Source organism: Nerophis lumbriciformis, linkage group LG04 (assembly GCF_033978685.3).
Source record: "Nerophis lumbriciformis linkage group LG04, RoL_Nlum_v2.1, whole genome shotgun sequence".
Lineage (NCBI taxonomy): Eukaryota > Metazoa > Chordata > Actinopteri > Syngnathiformes > Syngnathidae > Nerophis > Nerophis lumbriciformis.
This window is the reverse complement of record NC_084551.2, coordinates 28,238,769-28,261,954: the sequence shown is the minus strand read 5'-3', so window position 1 is coordinate 28,261,954 and position 23,186 is coordinate 28,238,769. Positions and strand designations below refer to the sequence as shown.

General features: G+C 37.0%; 1 protein-coding gene across 2 annotated transcripts in view; it reads right to left on the bottom strand.

The window, feature by feature from the left end:
- LOC133598614 (F-actin-uncapping protein LRRC16A-like) overlaps positions 1 to 23,186 on the bottom strand; it is a 135,690-nt gene that overhangs the window by 52,217 nt on the left and 60,287 nt on the right. For both annotated transcript variants that reach the window (XM_061951344.1, XM_061951337.1), the window contains exons 4-14: positions 19,888 to 19,947; positions 18,920 to 19,041; positions 16,736 to 16,833; positions 16,479 to 16,549; positions 16,245 to 16,318; positions 16,066 to 16,141; positions 8,652 to 8,740; positions 7,390 to 7,484; positions 4,876 to 4,962; positions 1,225 to 1,328; positions 838 to 915 (exon numbers count right to left, since the gene is read on the bottom strand). In XM_061951344.1, coding sequence (XP_061807328.1) covers positions 838 to 915; positions 1,225 to 1,328; positions 4,876 to 4,962; positions 7,390 to 7,484; positions 8,652 to 8,740; positions 16,066 to 16,141; positions 16,245 to 16,318; positions 16,479 to 16,549; positions 16,736 to 16,833; positions 18,920 to 19,041; positions 19,888 to 19,947 — 954 coding nt within the window. The remainder of the gene's footprint in view (positions 1 to 837; positions 916 to 1,224; positions 1,329 to 4,875; positions 4,963 to 7,389; positions 7,485 to 8,651; positions 8,741 to 16,065; positions 16,142 to 16,244; positions 16,319 to 16,478; positions 16,550 to 16,735; positions 16,834 to 18,919; positions 19,042 to 19,887; positions 19,948 to 23,186) is intronic.

Genomic DNA, 23,186 nt, shown 5'->3' with positions numbered 1-23,186 from the left:
TTGTATCAGTCCATCTTAGATGAACTCAGGCCCAGCGAAGCCGACGGCGTTTCTGGGTGTTGTTGATAAACGGTTTTCGCCTTGCATAGGAGAGTTTTAACTTGCACTTACAGATGTAGCGACCAACTGTAGTTACTGACAGTGGGTTTCTGAAGTGTTCCTGAGCCCATGTGGTGATATCCTTTACACACTGATGTCGCTTGTTGATGCAGTACAGCCTGAGGGATCGAAGGTCATGGGCTTAGCTGCTTACGTGCAGTGATTTCTCCAGATTCTCTGAACCCTTTGATGATATTACGGACCGTAGATGGTGAAATCCCAAAATTCCTTGCAATAGCTGGTTGAGAAAGGTTTTTCTTAAACTGTTCAACAATTTGCTCACGCATTTGTTGACAAAGTGGTGACCCTCGCCCCATCCTTGTTTGTGAATGACTGAGCATTTCATGAAATCTACTTTTATACCCAATCATGGCACCCACCTGTTCCCAATTTGCCTGTTCACCTGCGGGATGTTCCAAATAAGTGTTTGATGAGCATTCCTCAACTTTATCAGTATTTATTGCCACCTTTCCCAACTTCTTTGTCACGTGTTGCTGGCATCAATTTCTAAAGTTAATGATTATTTGCAAAAAAAAAAATGTTTATCAGTTTGAACATCAAATATGTTGTTTTTGTAGCATATTCAACTGAATATGGGTTGAAAATGATTTGCAAATCATTGTATTCCGTTTATATTTACATCTAACACAATTTCCCAACTCATATGGAAACAGGGTTTGTATGCACTGCTGTGGATTATATGTCTTTGACAACATATCTTTACACAGTAAGACTCACCTGGTCCAATGAGCAGTCCGTGTTGGAGAGGTCAAGTGTTGTCAGGTGGTTGGGTTGGCTCAAAAAATGGTAGAAATGCTAAAAAAACACACAAAAAACCAGTAAGAAATAAGTCTGCTTTGATTCTATAGTATAACTGACATTTTGTTGTTCTATCAGCTTTTTCCTAAGACTTGTTTCTGAAGATTAATCAAATCAGTGTTGTCATCTGTCATTGGGGGACTACAACATCCATCAGAAATGTAATTATTATTGTATACATTACTGACATGTGGAAGTTCTGGTTTTGGTTGTTACTCCATTGTGCGGAACTATTCCAGTTTATCAAATTGCATCCAAAAATGTCTTCAGGCCTAAAGAGAAATACATTTTTTGTATGTACAGTACCTGCATGTCGTCTCCTCTGAGGATGTTCCCTGAGAGGTCCAGGTGGACGAGACTGCTGGGGATGGACGGGTTGGCACTCAGTGACTGACAAAGGCTGTTCACCCCTGAAAAACAAGCACGCACACACGGCCATGCAAAAGCAGTGTCAGCATATTTCAGATCCCTTATGGCTCCACTTGATGTTTTGACTGCATACTGAAGGAAATAACTGGGGAAATGAATAGCAGTGGACTGCCAAGTGAAGGTATGGAGAGTCTGTTGGTTGTGTGGAGGAAATGCAACAACTTTATATATTTTTTAATGTAAGATAAAACCTCAGTGTGACACATTAGCCTTTTTCTAGACAACCTATGGTAACCTGAAATAGTGGTTATGGAATTGAACACATTGATCTGTTGTAGTGATTGTGTTTTCTTTTTGTATAGAATCTGCTTTGACATAGTCAGGCCCCAACTGTTGCTTTGAATTCCTCCGGTGTAATAACGGAAATTAAATAATGAATGTCTTTAAATATTGACCCTTGGGTGTGCATGACACTGATGTATGACGTATATAGTTGATGACGCGTGTCATGTCTAATGTATGAGTCATATCTTGGACATGACACACGTCTCACACTTATTGTTCGAGACAGGGTCTTGAATAGGACTCTGAATGTATTCATTTGAGGGTTTGTAACATGAGAGTACCGTAACATCATTTATAAACAGGACATAAAGAACTCAATGCACATAATTGTACCAAAGGAATATAACTGTTGGAAGTTAGTTGGATTCATGTTATTTAGCCATCTTCAACGCAACCAAGTCAGTCCAGTGTTTTGATGTAAGAGAAAAAGTAGCACTACATTTAATAGGTAGGGATGGGTACCTTTTTGTCAATACGTGGACTATGGGATGGTTTGTTTTCCCGGAATGCAAAGGAAAGTTGGAGCGGGCAAGGCGTGAAGGTAAGGACATATTTATTTAAACACTAACAAAAGGAACAAAACGAAAAGCGCGCACAAGGGCGGAAGTACAAACTTGGCTATGAACAAAATTAACACATAAACAGACTAAGGACATAAAACAAAACTTACTTGGTCAAGCATGGAAAGATCATAGAACTATGGCATGGACGCATTATCATGGAGATATCAGAGTTAACAGAGTTAATGTCGCCAGGCTGACTTCCTGGCAACAATGGGCTTAAATAATACAGACATGATTTGTGACAGGTGCGCAAGTGCAAAACGTCAGACAGGTGAAACTAATGAGTAGTCATGGTGACAAGGCAAGGGAGTGAAAGCAGCAACTAAAAAGTGTCCAAAAACCAAGCAGAACATAACTAAACAAAAACATGATCAACAGACATGACATCTTTCACATTTGAAACAATACGATACCCATTCCCGGTACCTGAGAATTCCCGCCGCCTCCCACGCTACGCCCAGCCCGGCATAGACATATCGCCCTTTCAGATACATAATTTTATAGCTGCTAGAAGACTTAAGGGGCTGAATGAAACTAATTAAATTGATGCGTTTTGGTGTCCTATTTTTTTATGTTCGTTTTTTTCCACATATAATGTATATTATTAAAATATTTCTTGTATGAAAAATTCTTCTTGAAATATGCATTTTTGCGTTTTGAGTGTAGTAAGTGCACCCTCCCTTCCAATGCACCTTCAGTGGTTAAGAAAAAAATAAGAAAAGTGGTGTCACTGTAGATGCCCCGCATGTCTGCTTCTAAAATGCCTTTAAAAATGTGTAGATGTTTCCTGCTTGTTTGAAAACATAGCAAACAGCAACAGGTAGGAGCATGATAACATGAATGTGCAGTAAATGAGAGCGTCTCTGTGGGAATGCCCTGTAATAATATACGCAAAATCGTCATTTAAATAAGGCGGTCTGCACAACTTCTCAGTTGCTCAAGCAGTCTGAGTAGATCGCATGCAACACGGCCACAAATGTTTTTGTTTGCACACGCTGACTATGGCGTGGTGTTTGGATCTCAGTAAATCAGGCGCTTAGTGTCAGTTTTGATTGCCAAATTTGAAGGTGTTGCAATGCTAATGCTAATCAGTTGCATGTCTACAGCAAATTCAATGTAAATTCACATTGAGCTAGCACATTTTGAAAATGTAAATGTAAACTTGCATTGAGCTAGCACATTTTGAAAAGTGGAGCCTCACTGTACCTTCAAGCACATTCTATTTGCTTTGTTGGTATTGAAAATTGTTACATTACCTAGAGGCAGTCCGACTGAGTGCTTGACTGCTTGTTTCTCAGCCAAGTGCTTGAGCCGGTGCCAGTCGGCAATTGGGCGTGACATCACGTGCAACAATGGTATTGAAATATGGCATTGATTGATTTGACTTGAATCAGTACCTGGTAGTACTGACAGACTTGGGTTGGTACCTATAAAAGTACCAAATCCATAGTTAAAGGGGATGGTTACAACTTTTATGCGGCTGCCAAGAGAAAGCTATCTTTCCAATGTGTTTTAAGCATTACATCCCGCCATATTGCGGATTTCAGTACGTAATGACTTGTAATCCACCCAAACATAACACGCACATTAGCTATGTGTGTTGTTAGCTAATAAATGCCATTTAGCAAAGTCTAGCTACTAACGTTAGCTATTATTGAATGTATTGCCTATTGTGACAACAACATGACTACAAATTGTTAGTTGCTTCTCTGGGACTGATTTGGAGTCTTCCAAAAATTCCAAGGAGCCGTAGGCACCCTGGATATTGTTCTGAGCACTTGGCTGTTTGGGAGTTTGGCTCATAGATCAGCACTTCAGCTGCAGCAGCTGAGCTGAGCTTTGTTGAAGCAACACTACCCTGTGGAAAATGATAGCTCTTCATTGATTGCCCTCTGGCAAAGCTGTTTACACTGCATCCCTGAAGACCATGTCTTCAGGGATGCAGTGGTTACTTTGGTGGTAAACTGAGACAGAATTTTACCTGCAAGCAGTTATTGACAACACTTGCATTTAATCTAGATATTAGCATCACATCTGTTGCGGAATTCTGGAAGCTTCTTCACATTTGGCATTCAATTACAAGCTGGACGTTTCCAGCATAACAATGAGCACTTGTCGATAGGGTGGAAAAGAGTCACCGAAGCAATATTAAACTCTATTCACATGTTTTGCCACTTGTTTTTCACCCACCCACACATGATGTGATTAGTGCAGCAATTCAGTGCCAAGAGCATCCCAACAGTAGAAACATTAGATCAAGCTGTGAATTAGATCGGCTCACAACAAGCGTGTTAATGAGGGGTGTGTCGATCGATCAGCCACCAATCAGTATTGGCTGATATTCGTGAAAAATATAATATGAGATTGGCCGTTGCCGATTTATGTCTTTAGGCCCATAATAAAAGAAAATAAGGAACTTGTTTATAGTTTGTGTTGATATGGTTACACGGTCAATACCACTCAATATAATTAAATAGAAACATTCACAGTTAATACATGTGATCAGTATTGGTATCGGCTGATCTCACTCATGGATGAACGGTATCGAAATTGGCAGCATGAAACCCTGATTGGAATAACCCTAGTGTTAATGAAAACAAATTGCAAGAACACAACGCAGTGATACAATTTTGACAGTTTTCCCCACACATTATTTACAGCAGACAAGGACAATACATACCTTTGGGTGACACTGAGGTTTTGGAGAAGTTTAAATGCTTAAGCCCAATACGAAGCTTTGCAAACTGAACACCAAGAGAGGAGATACCTGTGAGAAAACAGACAATAACAGTGGATGCAAAATATTTAACATGTTGCTTATGACGTATCAGAGTTTTATTGTGTGTACCGAAAGTCAAAATAAAGTTCAGATTGATACTGCTAAAAGTTATTTTGAATTGATGATTAATTGTACTAAGTGTATTCTGGTTCATAAAACATACATATTATAATTTAGCAAACAGATAATTAGAAAAATACTTAAACTGTCCTTCTTAAAGGAAGACGACAGCGCTGTTTGTGACAATATATAGCTGGGTTACATATGATGTCATATCCGTTTTTCTTCCTTGCAGCTTAATTCACATGATGGTCAAGCAGCTTGAGGGTAGCATTAAAACAAGTGATTGTGAGTGTAAAGTTTGAGCAGAAAATGCCTATTGCTGTTCTGTTCTTGGGTGTTCCAGTTGTTCAAATAGAGAGAAAGGAAAGACCTTTCATAGAGTCCAGAAAGGAGTGTTTTTTTAAAGGTAAAGAAGTTAGGCAAAAACAAAATTGCGTCGAAGGAAATGGCTTTTAAAAAATATCACTCTCATCATCTTCATCCGCAGCGATCGCTTTGTAAAATGTTTGTTTGAACATTTGATTTGTTTGAGAAACTTTCTGTGATGCAATGTAGTTTATTCTCTACTATATTAGTAGTGTTTGAGAGCACAATAGATCACATTAGTTTGTGTTCTTTTGTGGTTGCTATGCCTGAATATAACTACGAAGATCTGGTTGTGCAAATAAACTAACGTCATGTTAAGTCCTAGTAATATATATTTTAATTGTTGGTCCAATCCACCGTATTTTCTTTCTAGATTTTTATAACAGAAACTAGGAGCTTAGTTGTTGTTGGGCAGGAAAGCCAAGTGCTTTATTCAACACAGATGACCACATTATAGCGTCTTTGGTCATATTTGTTAGCATCAAGAAAATATCCTTAATAGTATTAATAAAGTCAATCTCTTGTAGGCTCAACAGCGTATACTGAATCTTAATATCGTTAGCAAACATTGCTGAACAACAGGGACATCTATAGCTAAATAATGAGATAAAATATGAACTTCACATCATAAAACCAACTGCAGACATAAATTGTAGATTAAACTAATATTTGTAGCAGGAAATCAACTGCAAACAAACATATCCTTTTTATCATTAGCGTCACGATCACAGCAGCAGAGCACTCGTTATGTCAATCAAATACGGTATTTAGCAATGCACAAATAAGTCCAACTTTGTCTTTTACGGATTAATGTTTAATTTGTGGATCCCTCCGTATGTAAAGACATGATGTGCCTCCAATCTTTTCTTCCCTAAATACCATCAGTGTCAAATGAAGGAGGTCGAAGTTCAGCAGTAACCTCTTAGTGAGGATAAATAGTTTAAATCTTTAAAAAATATATTTTTCTTAAGAGTGTAAAAATCCCCTCCATCCCATTTTAAATATTGTTTTCATCATCACTTATATTTGCCTCTAAACCTTTCAAAATACACCCAAATCTGCACTGATTCAGGTAAAAACAGTAACCTAATGGGGCTCTCGACCATTGCGTGAAACCGAGAAGTGCCTCTAAGTCAAGTGATTGCAACCCAGCAATAATACTGTATACAGCTTTGATGAAGTGGCGAAAGACAAGCGGTAGAAAACGGATGGATGAAGTACTGTATACAACTCATTCAATTATAATGCAAGATAAATAGTAAAAAAATACATTTAGTCTATAAAACGTATAATGTCATTATAAATACAAATGATTGTATGAATTGCAGTCCAAGAGATAAATTCACAAAATTAGCAAATCAGACCCACAGGCATACTTGCAAACCTTGAGACCTCCGAATTCTGGAGATGGGGGGGGGGGGTGTGTTTGGTGGTAGGGCGGGGTTGAATATTGTAGCGTCCCGGAAGAGTTAGTATTGCAAGGGGTTCTGGGTATTTGTTCTGTTGTGTTACGGTGCGGATGTTCTCTCGAAATGTGTTTGTCATTCGTGTTTGGTGTGGGTTCACAGTGTGCCGCCTATTTGTAACAGTGTTAAAGTTGTTTATACGGCCACCCTCAGTGTGACCTGTATGGCTGTAGATCAAGTATGTCTTGCATTCACTTGTGTGTGTGTGTAAAAGTCGCATATATTATGTGACTGCGCCGGCACGCTGTTTGTATGGAGGAGAAGCGGACGTGACGACAGGTAGTAGAGGACGCTAAAGGCACTGCCTTTAAGGCACACCCCCTATATTGTTGTCCGGGTGGAAATCGGGAGAAATTCAGGAGAATGTTTGCCCCGGGAGATTTTCGGGAGGGGCACTGCAATTCGTGAGTCTCCCGGGAAAATCGCGAGGGTTGGCAAGTATGCCCTCAGGTGTCTGAATACTTGTTGAAATGTAAAGTTTTCAGGACAGACTTATGTAAACAGTGTTTAGATTTCATACCTCTGTCCTCAAGTGGGTTGTTGGCCAGATTGATGGTGGTGAGTCCTGAGCTGGGGTTGTGAGCGAGTGCAGCAGCAAGCTTCTGGGCAAAATCACTGAGGAGTAACAGAGACAGTGTAAGTGCATGGCTAGGAGGCTTCGATGATAGCAAAAAGCATCCTTTGCAGAGTAGAAGGAAAACTAAATGGTGCATACAGTGCGTGTAAAAACTGACATCAGCAACAGTAATATCCACACACATATACTAAGCTGGGGTGTAAATGGTACATGTAATTGGAAATGTTGACGTTTGTGGTCCGTAACATACAATACAGACAGACGCATACGGAGTTCCTACAAAGTACACAATAAGTGATGGACAGGAAATGGGGCTTCAACAATTAATTGATCAAATCAGTTAGAAAAAAAGCGTATAATTATTTTCTGCTGCGTCGATTAATCGTTTAGTTAAATATAAAAATATATCAAATACGGATTGCATGGAGTGCCCAAAACTTCAAATATGCAGTCATAGCTTTTGCACAGTGGTGTGGGATTTTATTTTAAAATAAAAACAGAATACAAAATTGGATTCAGAAATTACATATTGACTAATTCATTGAGCTGCTAAAAGTTTCGCCAATGTAAATAACAGACGAAAAGCAGGTGCATATGTCAAAGACATAAGAGGAAGTCTTATCTACATATTGTGGCACAGCAGTACGTCCCCTGACTTTTACTTGTTTCAATCATTGTGACCCTTTGTAGCAATGCTTACAAAGTTTCCGTCTTTCAAAAAATTAGTGAGGTCTTAGGCGAAGGTTGTTGTTTATCTATCCCAAAGGTGTTGGATGGGGGTTGAGGTCAGGACTGAAAAAGGGTCCCATATGTGTGTGTATATATATATATATATATATATATATATATATATATATATATATACCGTATTTTTCGGAGCATAAGTTGCACCTGCCAAAAATGCATAATAAAGAAGGAAAAAAACATATAAGTCGCACTGGAGCCCGGCCAAACTATGAAAAAAACTGCGACTTATAGTCCGAAAAATATGGTATATATATATATATATATATATATATATATATATATATATATATATATATATATATATATATATATATATATATATATATCATAGAATGATGGTAACTGAAGAATTAAGATGCGGGGAGGGAATATAGACAACTACCACCGCCCTGGATTGATTATTTGACGAAGAGGTGTGCCCCAAGCCTTTTGTCTATGGTGTTTACATTTATACTCACGTTTTGAGCCCTGCGTTATCTAGCACCAACTCCTCAAGTCTGCTGGAGCGAGACACCACCCGAAGGATCTGCTCACATACATCTGCAGACTTGGAACACAAAAACAAATATAATGTTGTTAACACGTACCCTCGAAGCTTGTGTTTTTAGCATAAGAAAAGCAATGACGTGATAAACAGTTGGACTTAATTAAAGGCCTTTCTCTGTTAACAACATGGTACGCTAAACTGAATTATAAAAAAAAACAACAGTTCAAGCAAAATATGTTTACAAAGTAAAAGAATAAGGAAAAAACCCTCATTTCAGTAGTGAATCTTATTAATAAGTAAAGAATTATCTATAATTTATTATATATTTGTCAAAAATGTTGACACGTTTACGATGAGTACAGTACATTGTATAAACAATGCTTCAGTCAAATATACTCCTTTACTTATTTGTCATTACAAGTCATCAAACTATATGTACTCTTATCACTGAACAATATATATATTAATTAGAACTCCTTAAATATGTATTTATTCATACATGTAGTTATGTATACATTATAAAAGTCCATCCATCCATCCATTTTCCACCGCTTATTCCCTGCGGGGTCTGGAGCCTAGTCAATATGGTTTATTTATGTTACTCTAATAGTTCTCTACAAATCAAACTTTCTTTATCATTACAAAAAATTTGGTCAAGGGTACAAATTGAACACAGGATGTGACCAAATGTATCAGTGATCACTGAGAAACAGAACTATTAGTATTAGGTAAGGTGTGCTTCTTGGGTCAGTAAAAAAGATTACCGGTAGAAAGAAAGTCAATGGAGGTTTTGGCCATTGAATTTTATTTTCAATATTGGGAATTTAAAAACAAAAAACGATTAGTATATTTGATATTGAAACACAAATAAATACAATTGAAAAACAAAGGTTTGTTCATTTTCAGAATCAAAGAGCTAAAACTTTATGTAAATTTCATTTTCTAAAAGATTTTTATTTTATTTTCATCTCACAAAAAAATTAAATCATCAGTCAGCAGAAACTAAAAAACGGAACAAAAACAGATGTTTTTTCATATTCCGACATCGGAACCGGAAGTTGCTATTTAAAGACAAGATTGCAGACTAGCAAAAACAGTGTGGTGTTGTATCCTGCATTTATATATAAAACATATTGATCATCATAGATATTTTCAACGCAGGATAGAACACCGTCAACGAGGACTTTAAATAGCAAGTTCTGGTTTGTTTCTGCTTAGTAGGTATTTAAATTTGTTTTATATTAAACAAAAAAGGAAAATAAAAGTTTTTAGATCTAGTAATTGCTCTTCAACAAAGAAGGAAGAAACAACGGTTTTTTGTTTTTCAAAATAAATATAAATAAACCAATCTTTTTTTTTTTTTTTTTCAATTGCCATTCATGAAAATAATATTCAAAGACCAAATCATACACTGACCTTTTTCCTACTTATTTTCAGACATGTTGAAGTGGGAAACTGTAAATACTGTATGTGATGTACCACAATGTGACCTTGAATGCATATTTGAATTACACTAAAACCACTTTCATTTTATGGTAACTAATGCAATACCAAGCAGTTGGTTCAAAATGTGGTACTTCGTAGCATGAAGCATGACAAAGAACCACGTCAACATTTTTATAGACACTTCAAATGGAAAAAAGTTGTCTCGCTCCTGTGATTGCATCACACATGTAAAAGACACACATGTGGGAGCAAAATCACTCATATTTACAAAGAATGAAATATTCAACAGTTGGATGTACAAGCCCCACCTAGATGTTCACTGACCCAGTTCGCTGTGTGCTGCCTTCCACTCTGCCATGCAGACTCTTTAATACTTTACAGTCATTCACTAATTATCTGCATCAACACAACATTTTCCATGAAAATACCAGAGGTGTACTGAGGCATTGTGGTGCTTGTTATTCTTGGTAATTGACAGTGCTGCCAATAGGCACTGCCGCTCTGGGCCAGCAGCCCCGGCGAGTCTAAAACACTGGCGACATTGTCCCAGACGGGTCGAGAGCAAAGTGGGGAGGAGAGGAAGAGGGCAGAAAAGGAGTGTCGAGGGACAAAAAAGATGAAAGAAAGAAACCGTTGTTCACATGTTTACGCCATGAAGCTGTGTATTAGAGACAGGATTCATAGCCAATAAGCAAAGAGTAAATGTGAGATGAATGTTACATTCACTAAACAATTTGGAAATCTTTAAATAAGACATTTTCTTTCTGTGCCGCACTGGATCGATGACAACATTGCACATTGCTGTCACACTTTGTATGCATGCTGCACTATCATGACGTAATCTTTAATCTGTTGTCCTTTCTCCTCCTACGTATATCTCTTGTTCAGATCAGCAACCTGACGAGAACAGAACATAAATACAGATCGTGTATTGATCAAGAAAGCTGTATGATCAGCCTTTGTGTTGCAGATTATACTTAATAACAACTTCTCTCGTAATAAATTTTTCCGAACTAATTTTCAAATGCTATTTAAAAAAGAGCACAAAGCTTATATTTGCAAAAAATCTCATGTCTGATCACTCTTTCCTGGTACCTCTTGAATTATTTAATTATCTGGCATTTCCCCTGTCTTGCTCCATTGATATTAATATTTCTTTCTCTTTCCTTCTTGTTAAATGTACTGCGTTACTGACACAAGTATTAGATCACAGCTACAGGAATTGCTGGAGTCATTCACTATAACATCAACCACCCTGTGATTTTGTGTGTCTGAGGGATTTTTTTTTTTCAATTCATTCAAATGTTTTTGATAGGTTTGCAGTCACAGATCTCAACTTCTTCCACACTTAAATCATCTATGGATGTCTTTATGGACCTGTGCACAGAAAGAAAACAAGTCTTTCCTCTAACTGTCTCCACAAAGTAGGATTCAAGAGGTATTCTCCATGAGTCTTAGCCCAACTTCTGATTGGTTTTGTGATTAAATTAAATGTGTGTCCTAAGAGTTTGTGTTGTCTATTGGTATTTCATATGTGTTAATTCACTTGTTATTCCAATTTTACCATGATACTTCCAGATTTAATGGATGGCTACAGTAAATTGGCACATTTTAAACTGACAGTAATGTAACAATCTGTGTATATCTTGTCAACATTACAGTATAAACTAGAAAAAGCACTCAAAGAGAGCAAACCTCCACCAGGCTTTATCTCCCAGTTGTAAAAAATATTTTAAAAATTCTGAATCCAAAATGTAATCCATTTCTGACATTTCCTGAAAGATAAATTAGACTTAGACTTCCTTTATTGTCATTAAAATTTGAACTTTACAGTACAGATAGGAACAACATTTCGTTGCATTAGCTCGTTGTAGTGCAGGATAAAAGAGCAATAAGGTTAAAAATCCGCCCATACCTTTTTTGAGCTATGTCGCTAACTAACAAACAGTCAGACAGACTTACAAACCCTGGCAAATACATAAACTCCTAATGGACGTAATTAATAGAAGTATAAATAAAATTGCCTGCAAGTGTTTGTTTTAAATGTTTTTCGCTTCCTAACAGGCTGCAAGATGGTTCACTCTCTGCATCGGAGTGTAGCTTCTTGTCAGTCATCCACTCACCTTGTCTCTGTAAGCGGCCCTCCTAGAGGCAGGGCCGCTAGCATACACACAAAGAGAAGTTTAGCCTCATAATGTAAATGTGCTGTAGCATAGTAAAAATGATGAGGATTACCCCTAAAATCTATAACTTGTCCCTTATCAATTTTCTGACATTTCCTGAAAGTTCCACTAAAATATGCCAATACGTTTTTGAGTTATGTTTCGAACTAACTACCGTATTTTTCGGATTATAAATCGCAGTTTTTTTCATAGTTTGGTCGGGGGTGCGACATATACTTCGGAGCGACTTATGTGTGAAATTATTAACACATTACCGTAAAATATCACATAATATTATTTATCTCATTCGCGTAAGAGACGAAGCAAATGTCAGCAATCGTAACACACGTCAGCAATCGTCACACACACGTCAACCAATAAGAATTCGGTGGGGGAGGGTCATGGCAGAAGTGCGTTGTGGGTCATGGGATGCTAACTGCTACTGTGTCCGTAGCTATTAAAATGGAACATTTCAACATTGGCGGTAACTTATAAAAACTGAGAAGGGCTGAACAAAAATGGCACCGAAAAATAAATCATATACTGCAGATTACAAGCTGGACGTACTGAAATATGCAGCAGAAAACGGTGATCGAGAAGCAGAAAGAAAGGAAGCGGCGCATACCAGGAGCGACAACAAGGAAGAAAACTTCATTGGGTTTAGCGATTAGGAGTGACAGATTGTTTGGTAAACATATATCATGTTCTATATGGTATAGTTATTTGAATGACTCTTACCATAATACGTTACGTTAACATACCAGGCACGTTCTCAAGTTGGTTATTTATGCCTGTTATTTATGCCTCATATAACGTACACTTATTCAGCCTGTTGTTCACTATTCTTTATTTATTTTAAATTGCCTTTCAAATGTCTATTCTTGGTTTTGGATTTTATCAAATAAATGCCCCCCAAAAATGCAACTTATACTCGAGTGCGACGTATATACTGTATGTTTTTTTCCTTCTTTATTATGCATTTTCGGCCGGTGCGACGTATACTCCGGAGAGACTTATAGTCCGAAAAATACGGTAACTCACTAACTGACAGACAAATCCTGGTGATTACATAAACTCCTGGTAATGGTAACAAAGTACAGTAAATTAGTATAAAATCCTTTAGTAGAAATAATACAATATAAGAGAAGCAAAATATAGGCCAAATATACTACGGTAAATAGATACAGTATTCATAATTTATGCAATAAACAATTTCATTTTGTATATCTGCATAACTAAGCATTGAAAAAGTCAACTATAAGCATTTATTTTTGTGTAAAAGAGAAATTATTATGGCGTTTTTTTTTTACAGCTGCTACTAGAGAAGGATTTTATATTTCCCACACTATTGTTTTGCCAAAGGAAGGTATCGGTATTGATATCAGCTTTGTTTAACTTGATATGGTTTTGGCAAAAAATGTATAGCAATTATGACAGGTGGAAAGTGAACAGAAATATCTACACATTTGATATTTGACCCCCACTGCTTCATATCAGATGTGGTTACAAACTAATAGGGATAAAAGGTCAAATACTGACTGGTCAGAAATTTGACCTTAGCCATGACACATTTTAGGTCAAATAGCCATTACAATAATAATAATCAATGTCTAAAATTGGTGGAATGATAACAGTAAGGCAATGCAAAAGATGTGTAAGCCTTCCAGGTCTTGGTATTCTCAGGGCATTGAATCGACGGAATTAAGATTGTTTTGCTTCTTTCCGAGCAGGCTTCATCTGTTCAGTTCATGCTAAAAAAGGGTCATGTCCTTGTAAAGGATAAACACTTTGGATCTTGCAACAAACCATCAGAATACAGCTGTCAAATATAAGTCTGTGAGCATGAACTAATTGGATGAGATGCGAAACGTCTTCTAAAAAAAATCGGAATAGTCCAGTTTAAATTGATTCAATCAACTAAGAGAACTATTTGTTAGCAACATATTTAATTTACATATCGTCTAAATAGATAATAGTAGATGCTACTTCCTTACAAAATGTGTTCACTGAAATAATTGAAGAAACACTGTATAAAACACAAAAGGTTTTAGTGACCATCTAATACCCGCTAATCTAGGATAGAAAAGGCACACTTGGGCTCCCGCTAGCATTTGAGCCTAAATACGCGCATAGCATGGTGGTGAGAAAAGGGATTAAAAAATCAATACAAAAGGAACTGGCAATGACGAAGGCGCCAGATAATTGCATGGACTGAGGAAGCTGAGTGTGGTAACTGGTGAGACGGCGTGAAGCCTTAATACAAGACAGTTGGGAATGGAGACCTGGAGGGGCGCAGCGGCCTGAGACATGAAGCTCCTTTGTCTCATTCAGGGTCTTATCACACAAGAACATTTGACTGATCCTCACAGTCAACCGACACAGGGGGGTGTGATGCGGGAAACAAAGGACACATTGCCTTACTGAGATAGTTTTAGGTATGCACAAGGTGGATTGAGGGTTGTGCAGAAATGAAGAATGGGCATGGGCATGAAGACAATAGAACTAAAAAACAATTATGATAAATACAAAAAAGTTAAAGGTGGAACATATAATGAATTTTCTTTTCTTTCAAACAAATTGAATTTTGCTACATGCATTAAAAAAATATCCCAGCAGTTTCTGCTTAATCCTGCTGGCAGAAACACCAACAGAGACATGAGTGAAAATGTAACCTCCTTGGCAGGGATGATAATACTTGTATGTAGGCTAGGACTGGATAAACAGCCATCCCAAAGCTGCAAACCTTTTGCAATAGAATTATTTTTCCAAATGCCCACAGCAAACAGTTTAAAGAAGAGTAAATAAATATATCCTTGTGAAAATTGTATAACTATTTAAATGGCTGCCTAGCTGCAAGTGTTTGCAGAAGGACATTTACAAAAAAAGGCTGGGGCAATCTTAATCTTGTGGCAGCCAATAATAATGGTAAAATATATAGGCAACTACCAGGAGGAAGAGTTAAAGTGATATTAAACCTGTGCTGTCAAACGATTACATTTTTAATCAGATTAATCAAACTTTTGCATTACTTGCCTGCTTAATTGAAATTAACTTGCAAAAAAACAAAAGCAATACTTTGACATAAATGCCATTTGTTGTCAGAATATCATATAAAATTGCATTTTACTTGAACACAAATCATTAATTTGTTCAAAACCTCCAAAAAGTTTGATCTAAAGTATCATTGGGGTGTACTTTAAAGTGAAATTTGCCAGGGAGCACACCAGGCAGAGTCTCCTCACTCATCTTTGCATTGACCTGATCACTAACCGTATAACAACCTCCACCTTTTAGGTAACTGTCCGTAGTTAAGGTAAAGGAGCATGTGCGGTCAAAATACATAGCGCGATTAATCTGCGTTTATACATGATTTATACGATAATATTTATGATTAATCTCATGAGTTGAAGCATTGACTTTGACAGTCCTATATTAAACCTAAATTCAATTCAACACAGTACCATGATCTACAAATCTCTCCACAATAATATCAATGAACAACAGTCTGTCACGGTTTTAGCAAAATCAGAATGCTATAATCTTCACCAGGGCGTAACTGCAACACTTGACTGGGCTTCCTTTAAACTGACCAGTGAGCAGAGCAAAAAGCCCAAAACAAAGACGCACTTCACCACAAGATTGCTCTCTTTTCACTATTTGTAGACATGATGGAGGGACGACTTAATTTATAGTCAGCTATTAAAGACAAGACGAATTATTGTTTTGAGTCCTTGGACTAACAAACACATCATTAGTGGCGAGAGAAAGGGACCTTACCAGCTTGTAGTCCTTAGTGGCGAGCTTGGTGAACCACTGGTTGAACTCTAGCACTGCAATTATGGCCACCAAGTCTCTGAGGAGCAATAGATAAGCAAATATGAAAAGGTCAAGTTCATGTTAGTGACTTTGCACTTTTTCTTAATAATTTGGACATTATTCTGTAATGAAAGACTAACCTGTTCTCTAGATGGCTGAAGTCCTGCAAGTTAAGTTCTCTGGTGTCTTGGGTCAAATAGATGGTGTCAACATCCTAGGAAAATAATCATACTTAAAGACAGTGTTTAATAAGTCAATGAGATCAAATAAATTTAACAAAGAACACGTGATTTTATTGAGGAAATACAATGACATAAACATATATAGCTGTTCTACTCATCAAATGTTTGATAAACGAGGATGAATGCACTGACCCACTGAACCTCTTCTCTGTATGGCAGCGACAACCAGTCACAAACACACCTGTACATCTGTGAAAAGCCACCTACACCACAAAAGCAAATATGAGGAAAGATGCAGGAAAAGACAATTACTGGAACAACAAAGACTGCAAAGCGTTAATTTTACATTAACAACTTCTATCTGACCAAAAGACCTGCAGTGACATGTAAATCGATTCATGATGCAGAAGCATGACACTAGGAGCTCTGAGACATCCTCATTGACCTACCACATGGTCCAGGGTCAGCAGGTTTGTTATTCTCCCACATCGTCTGGAGAGAGTTCAGCCTGTCTGCAGGCTCCATGCTGAGCTTCTTCATAACTTTACTAAAATGAGAAAAAATTTCAATAATATTATTGAGTGTGACATTTTCTAATTTGCAAAACCTCCTATTCAGAAGTTAATATTGATACTAACAGTTTTTTGTGTTAACAATGGAACCTCGATTTATGAACTATTCATTGTACAAACGTTTCGAATTACGATCCACAGACCACATAAGAATATGCTTTGGTGGACGAACAATGTTTCCGTGTAAAAACATTTCCTCCACCCATTGTATGCCTAGAGTTCAGCCATTTTGTGCCAGGCGGCACATTCATTGTGGGCGGGCTGACCGATCTCTGGTGCTCACTGCTCATTCAGTCAGCAGAGTACAAAGTAAAGTGTTTTTTTATTGTTATTCTTAATCATTGTGGCGACCGTCTGTTAAAGTTAAAGGGTGTTGTGATTTTAAATTGTGAGTGCACCACACACAATGCCTCAATACTGTTTGATATACAGTACTGTATAGCATGTCATATTGTGCTCAAAGTATATAATCCATCCATCCATCCATTTTCTACCGCTTAATCCCTTCAGGGTCGCGGGGGTCGCTTGAGCCTATCTCAGCTTCATTCGGGCAGAAGGCGGGGTACACCCTGGACAAGTCGCCACCTCATCACAGGGCCAACACAGATAGACAGACAACATTCACACAATCTATCCATATTTTATTAATATATGAACATTTGTCGAGGAATGAAACCAATTATTCATGTTTAAAATGTTTCTCATGGAAACATTTTATTTAATATTCAAACTTTTCTATTTGCGAAAGCTGTTCAAGAACCAATAAAGTTTGAAAATCGAGGTTCCACTGTATCTATGAAAGATTGATGAAAATCAGAAAAATAACTTAATATGACAGAGAAAAACAATATGTACGTCCCTGAAATGGCTGTTCAGTACAATATGGCTTAATCAACAATCATAATAAAATAAGACTAATTCAGTATTCATGAGAAGAAACTCCATCTATTACTTAATTATACAACATTTATTTCTACACGCTAGTCAAGTTCGTCTGGTGAGGGCTACATTGAGGAACCCAACTATCACGTTCATGCATAAGACCAAAGGGTAATGCTTTGTCTTATGCTATGCTGACGACATGTGACAGGGACCCTTAAACGTTGCAATTTAATGTGGTTCATCTGTGTTTTATTTTGTGTAAGAAAGTGATCCCATAAATCACCAAGGGGGAAAAGGGTATTGTATGACATGTTTTAATTTTTTTAGGTGGTGACAGGAGGGTTCAAGTCAAGTCGTAGAAAAGTCTGAGTTTTGAAGCGGTATTAAAGCTGTACCTGATGCTCGACGTTGCCAATGTACAAACGTAAAAGAATATCCCACAATGTAGGGGTAGAGTGTGAATTTTATTGCCCGAGACTCACCCTGTTGTCTTGAAAGCAATTTTCGCAGTCTGCCAAGTCATTTATAGTGGGTTTGTGTGATGATGTGTAAACATGCACACTTTAATGGCAATGTCTGCACTTAACCTCTGGGTTTGGTGTAAACCGCACAGACAAATTGATTCAGTTTTCTACAGTTAGGGCTCTGAAACTGCAATTTTGCGGGATCTATGTATGAAAGAGGCTTTTATCAATTAGAGCATTTTAATGTATTTATGTGGTGATTTATTCCAGTATGCGCTTATTACATCCTATGGTGAATACCAAAAATACATGTCGCAAGTTTGCGTTATTATGCGCATGCCAAGATTAGATTAAAAAATAATACATCTCCCCTCCTGGCTGAGAGCCTCACGCAATGTCTAAATAAGTACATCCACCTCGCTGTGATGTCACGATGTAGCCAGATTGCAAAAACCCGCGAACATAGGGATCCAAAACTGTGTGCAAGGTAACACTAAAATGCATTAACCTTATGATTTGTCGCTTTGGCATTGTTTAAAACGAGTATCCAACATTATAACAACATTATTAAGAAAAAAGATGAAATTTAACATAAGTTTAAGTTACTAAGATATGTTTAGTTCAATTAGCGTGTTCATCTCTGTTATTTGGAAGTTGTATGAGAGTTTTGCAAACACACAAGAAAAAGGAACAATTAAAAGTAAATTGAACTTACCTGGGTGGAAGACCTGGACATATTCTTAGGAGACAGTGTCCCAAATGAGCAACCACTTCATTGACCTCCTCAGTGGAGAGCAGCTTCAGAGAGAAGGAGCCTCGCTCATATTCTATAAACAACTAAAGGACACACCATTTTTTTGAATTATTTTTTCGAAGGAGAATTTTTTTGGATGCTAGTTGACTTGAGAGGTGGTGATAGAATCTATTATATGCTTATGTACTTAATTTGAATTGTAAAAGCTTTTCTATTTCTATCAACTAAATCTATCCACATTAATACCCTTAACATCTGTCCATGCACCCACGATTGAAGTAAAAGCCAAACATTTGATGATATTTCCCAAGATGGGCTAACCATTACAGCGCTAGCCGCAATTATGCAAATGAAGGAACGTGTGTCACCTTTGCGGGTCAAAATTAGCATAATCCTTGAAAGATTGTATTCAACAGGCGAGACAATTAGTCCAAATATTAAGAAGAGTGACATCTTTCGAGATAAGTGGTAAAAAGGTTGAGCAGCAGGAACTTGATAAAGTGACAGATTATGAAATGTTGTTAAGTAGATCATCCTGACAGCTGAAAGTGGGATCTGCAGATACATCAGAAAAGAAAATGTATTTTTCAGAGCTTAACTCTATAAATCTGATGAATATATTTGATGCAACCTGAACTTTTAAAGGCAGAGTGGGGGTGTTTGCATGTTTTCTGCAAAATGTAGAAGAGGTGTTACATTGATCTACAATGGCTAACCATGCATTTGGTGCCTTTGAGCCTTGGTGTTTTGTACAGACACACCCCAGTGAGAAACATCCCCTTCCCATGGAGCCCTAGTGCTTGTAATTCCCAGTTTGTGTGCCAGTGAGCAAGTAAGCTCCATGTTGTGTTGACATGCAAAATAAGCACACTCAGCTCTGCTTGCAGTATCTTTTGCTTCATTTGTACACTTGGGGAAAAGGTATGTACCTGTGTTGGCTTGTTAGAAGCTATTCCTTGGATCTCCAGGTAATTAAAAGAATGTTCCACCTAAAAGCAAAACAGAAGAAAAATACGCTTAAAATATGTTCCAATATTCCAAAATCCTCTGAACATATATCAAGGGCAAAAGTGGAGGTAAAATATTCAAGTGCAAGGACTTGAATTTAACATTTGTGTGTGCGCTATATTTAGTATGCATGAGTGCTGTGTTTTTGGCAGTCCACCATGAATACATTTGGACTGCCACAAATAGATTTGGCACTACCTAACTTCGCTCGTAAACATATTACATTACACCTGATCTGCTCGAGAATAAGAAGATCGTGAAGGAGGGATCAGTGTTGCCAACTTAGCGATTTATTTAGCTAGTAATCAGAGCCTGAAATATTGTTTTTGCAGCAAATTAAGTGAATATACTTTTGGAGATTCTGAAATGAAAGCACTTATCACAATCACACATTTTTCAATGTATTTATGGTGACTGCCATTAACAGTGTAACAATATCAACACAATATTCAAACTAGTGCCTTATTCTCTTTTATTCCATGCAATTGTTTGAGCAAAACAAAGTCAATAGTACAAAATAACTAAACAAGAGAAAAGACTACTATCTACTACCGGTACTCATTTACACATTTTTACCTTGTGTGTCCAGGGAATTATTCTTTAAGTTTGAAAACAGAAACCCAGTCAACTACAAAAAAATGATTTTGAGAAAATAAAAATATTGATCTGATAACTGTCGTATCGATCATATACTGATATTACCATTATTATCGACACCATCAATTTATGGATTGATTTGATCCTCTTGTACTGTCTGTGACAATGCAGACATACCAAAATTTGGTATTATATTATACTTTGTGTAACTCTTATTAATTATTAATGTACTCTTATTAAGACACTTAGCAGCTCAGCACTTGTAAGCCAGAAGATTGGCATTAAAATGCCTTCTTTGGCAGTCCTAAACATATTTGCTTTGCTTTTTGGTATTTTTTACTCTTTGTAAGTGGGCCATGGCCATGTAATTTGGACGATTACATCATTATGTCAAAAAGCACCCAACCAACCGCCGCCACAAATAGATTATGGTCCTGTGGGAAACAGTGCCTGCAGTGCCTTTTTCTTCCTAGAAATGGTTTCTAATAAGACTTTACAGTGTCTAAAGAATGCATATCTCATACATAATAGAGACAGTCATCAATTAGTTTCTTCTGGCACATATACTTTAGCCATGAAATAAAAGGTGCTTTTTTGGTTCAAAGACACATTTGTATTTGTAAAACAGAACTACAATATTGTACAGAGAATAGTTCAAAGGAGCAGTGTAGGAGAAAGACACCAAATAAGGACAAACGCGCAATAATGTGATAGTGGGAGAATCACAGTCTATAAAACTGCCTCAGACTGTTTATATTACTGGAAGTAACAAATGTTCTTGTACTTGCATCTTTCACATACATGGTGCCTGAAGGCAGGCCATGAAGCGAGGGCCGACAATTCCAGGTGGGAGCTGACTTTCTTAAGATTGGCTCAGAGATGAGAGGAAGCAGATGATAAGCAGACTGTCTGACTGCGGTCTGACTCTCTTGTGTGTTTGTGTGTGTGTGTGTGTGTGTGTGTGTGTGTGTGTGTGTGTGGGGGGGGGGGGGGGGTGTATTCATTCAGTAAAAGTATGTTTGTGTGTGTGTTTTTATCAAGGTCTTTGGTTCTCACCAATTTGTCTACAGTGCAGAAACAATTCCAAAAATTAACCTGAATCAACATTCCAAGATTTATGTATGTGGACATTATTATCGAAATATTGGCAACTAAATTATTAAGTAATGTCTGTCATGAAAACAGGAAAATATTTTAATTTTATTTCATGTGTTTTTAATCAAAAATGACTAAACTTAAAGGGGACCCTGTGATGGTTTTCGTCTTCTTCGACTTATAAATGTTACAATATTAGATACTGATATGTAAATGTCAAATCATCAAATCATAAGCTCATACATTTTGAATGCCTGGGTTTTGCAGATTGGCTACATTGTGATGTCACAGTGAGGTGGACATGCTTAGTTGGATATTAAGGTTGCCAGACGGCTAAGATTATACAGGGTATAAGCAACCTTAAACGATGGATTAGTGTGGCTGACACGGGGTTTAAGCTAAATAGTTATTTGTTTAAGGAGTTATCCGACTTAAAATAGACAGGGCCCAAGTCAAGCTCTCAGCCAGATCAGAAGGAGCTCCTATTTCAGGCTATAATGAAACACAAAAAAGAAAAGATAAATTATTATCTTCATCAAATTGTGGCATGATCATAATACGCAGACATTTAACATGCAGTGACATAAATGCTGCTAAAAGCAGATTTTTTTTTTTCAGCTCTAAATTGATCTGAGAGCATTCAAGTATACCTAATGGTGTGACCGGGTGAATCTATATAATGTTCACAACATTTATTTTAGACCATGTCTAGAAAAAAATAGCGGCGACGACTTGAAGATGTACAAATAAACAGTGTACAAGTTTTAAAAAATTAATTACGATACTTTTGGAAAGGGCCGTGGTTTCATTTGCAACCTGGGAACGCCTCCAGAAACAAAAATCTTGTAGACAGACTTAAAATCGGGTTATAAAAGTGACTGTGGAGCAGAATTTGATCTCTATCTCTTATATTTTCCATTAATTTTTTTGGGTTCAAAAATTTAATTTGGAGCCCAATGCAAACTGCAACTTTAAATCAACCAGCCATAGTTAGTCAACTGCTAGTTTATGAAGAGTAACTAACGCAAGAACAAATTACATTCCTCTCAAATGTTTACATAAAAAACACAATGCATTTTGAATGTAAAATAACCTATTTTAAAAAAAAGGTACTTTTTTGTAGGCTTACGCATAACAAATTAAATTAAACTTATTCTACGGTATTTACTGTAAAGGGGTAATGCGGTTTTTGGGGAATTTTGCCTATCTTTCACAATCCTTATGTAAGACAAGTACACATATGTATATCTTTCTATTTCTATGCATTCTAACTCAAACAAACATAAATAAAAGTCAGTTAACAATGGAGTCAATGGGAGTCACATTCTTCCGCCTATAAAGCGCTCCAAAAACATCCAAACACCTCCATCAAGGTTTTATATACACACTGTAAGTACATATGTAATGTAGTAACAGGCACATTCATAAAAAACATGTATTATTCACATATTTTTATGCATAAGCTGGTGTATTCATTTCACAGACGGATCACAACGTTCACTATTTCTTTCAACAACAACACTACTAA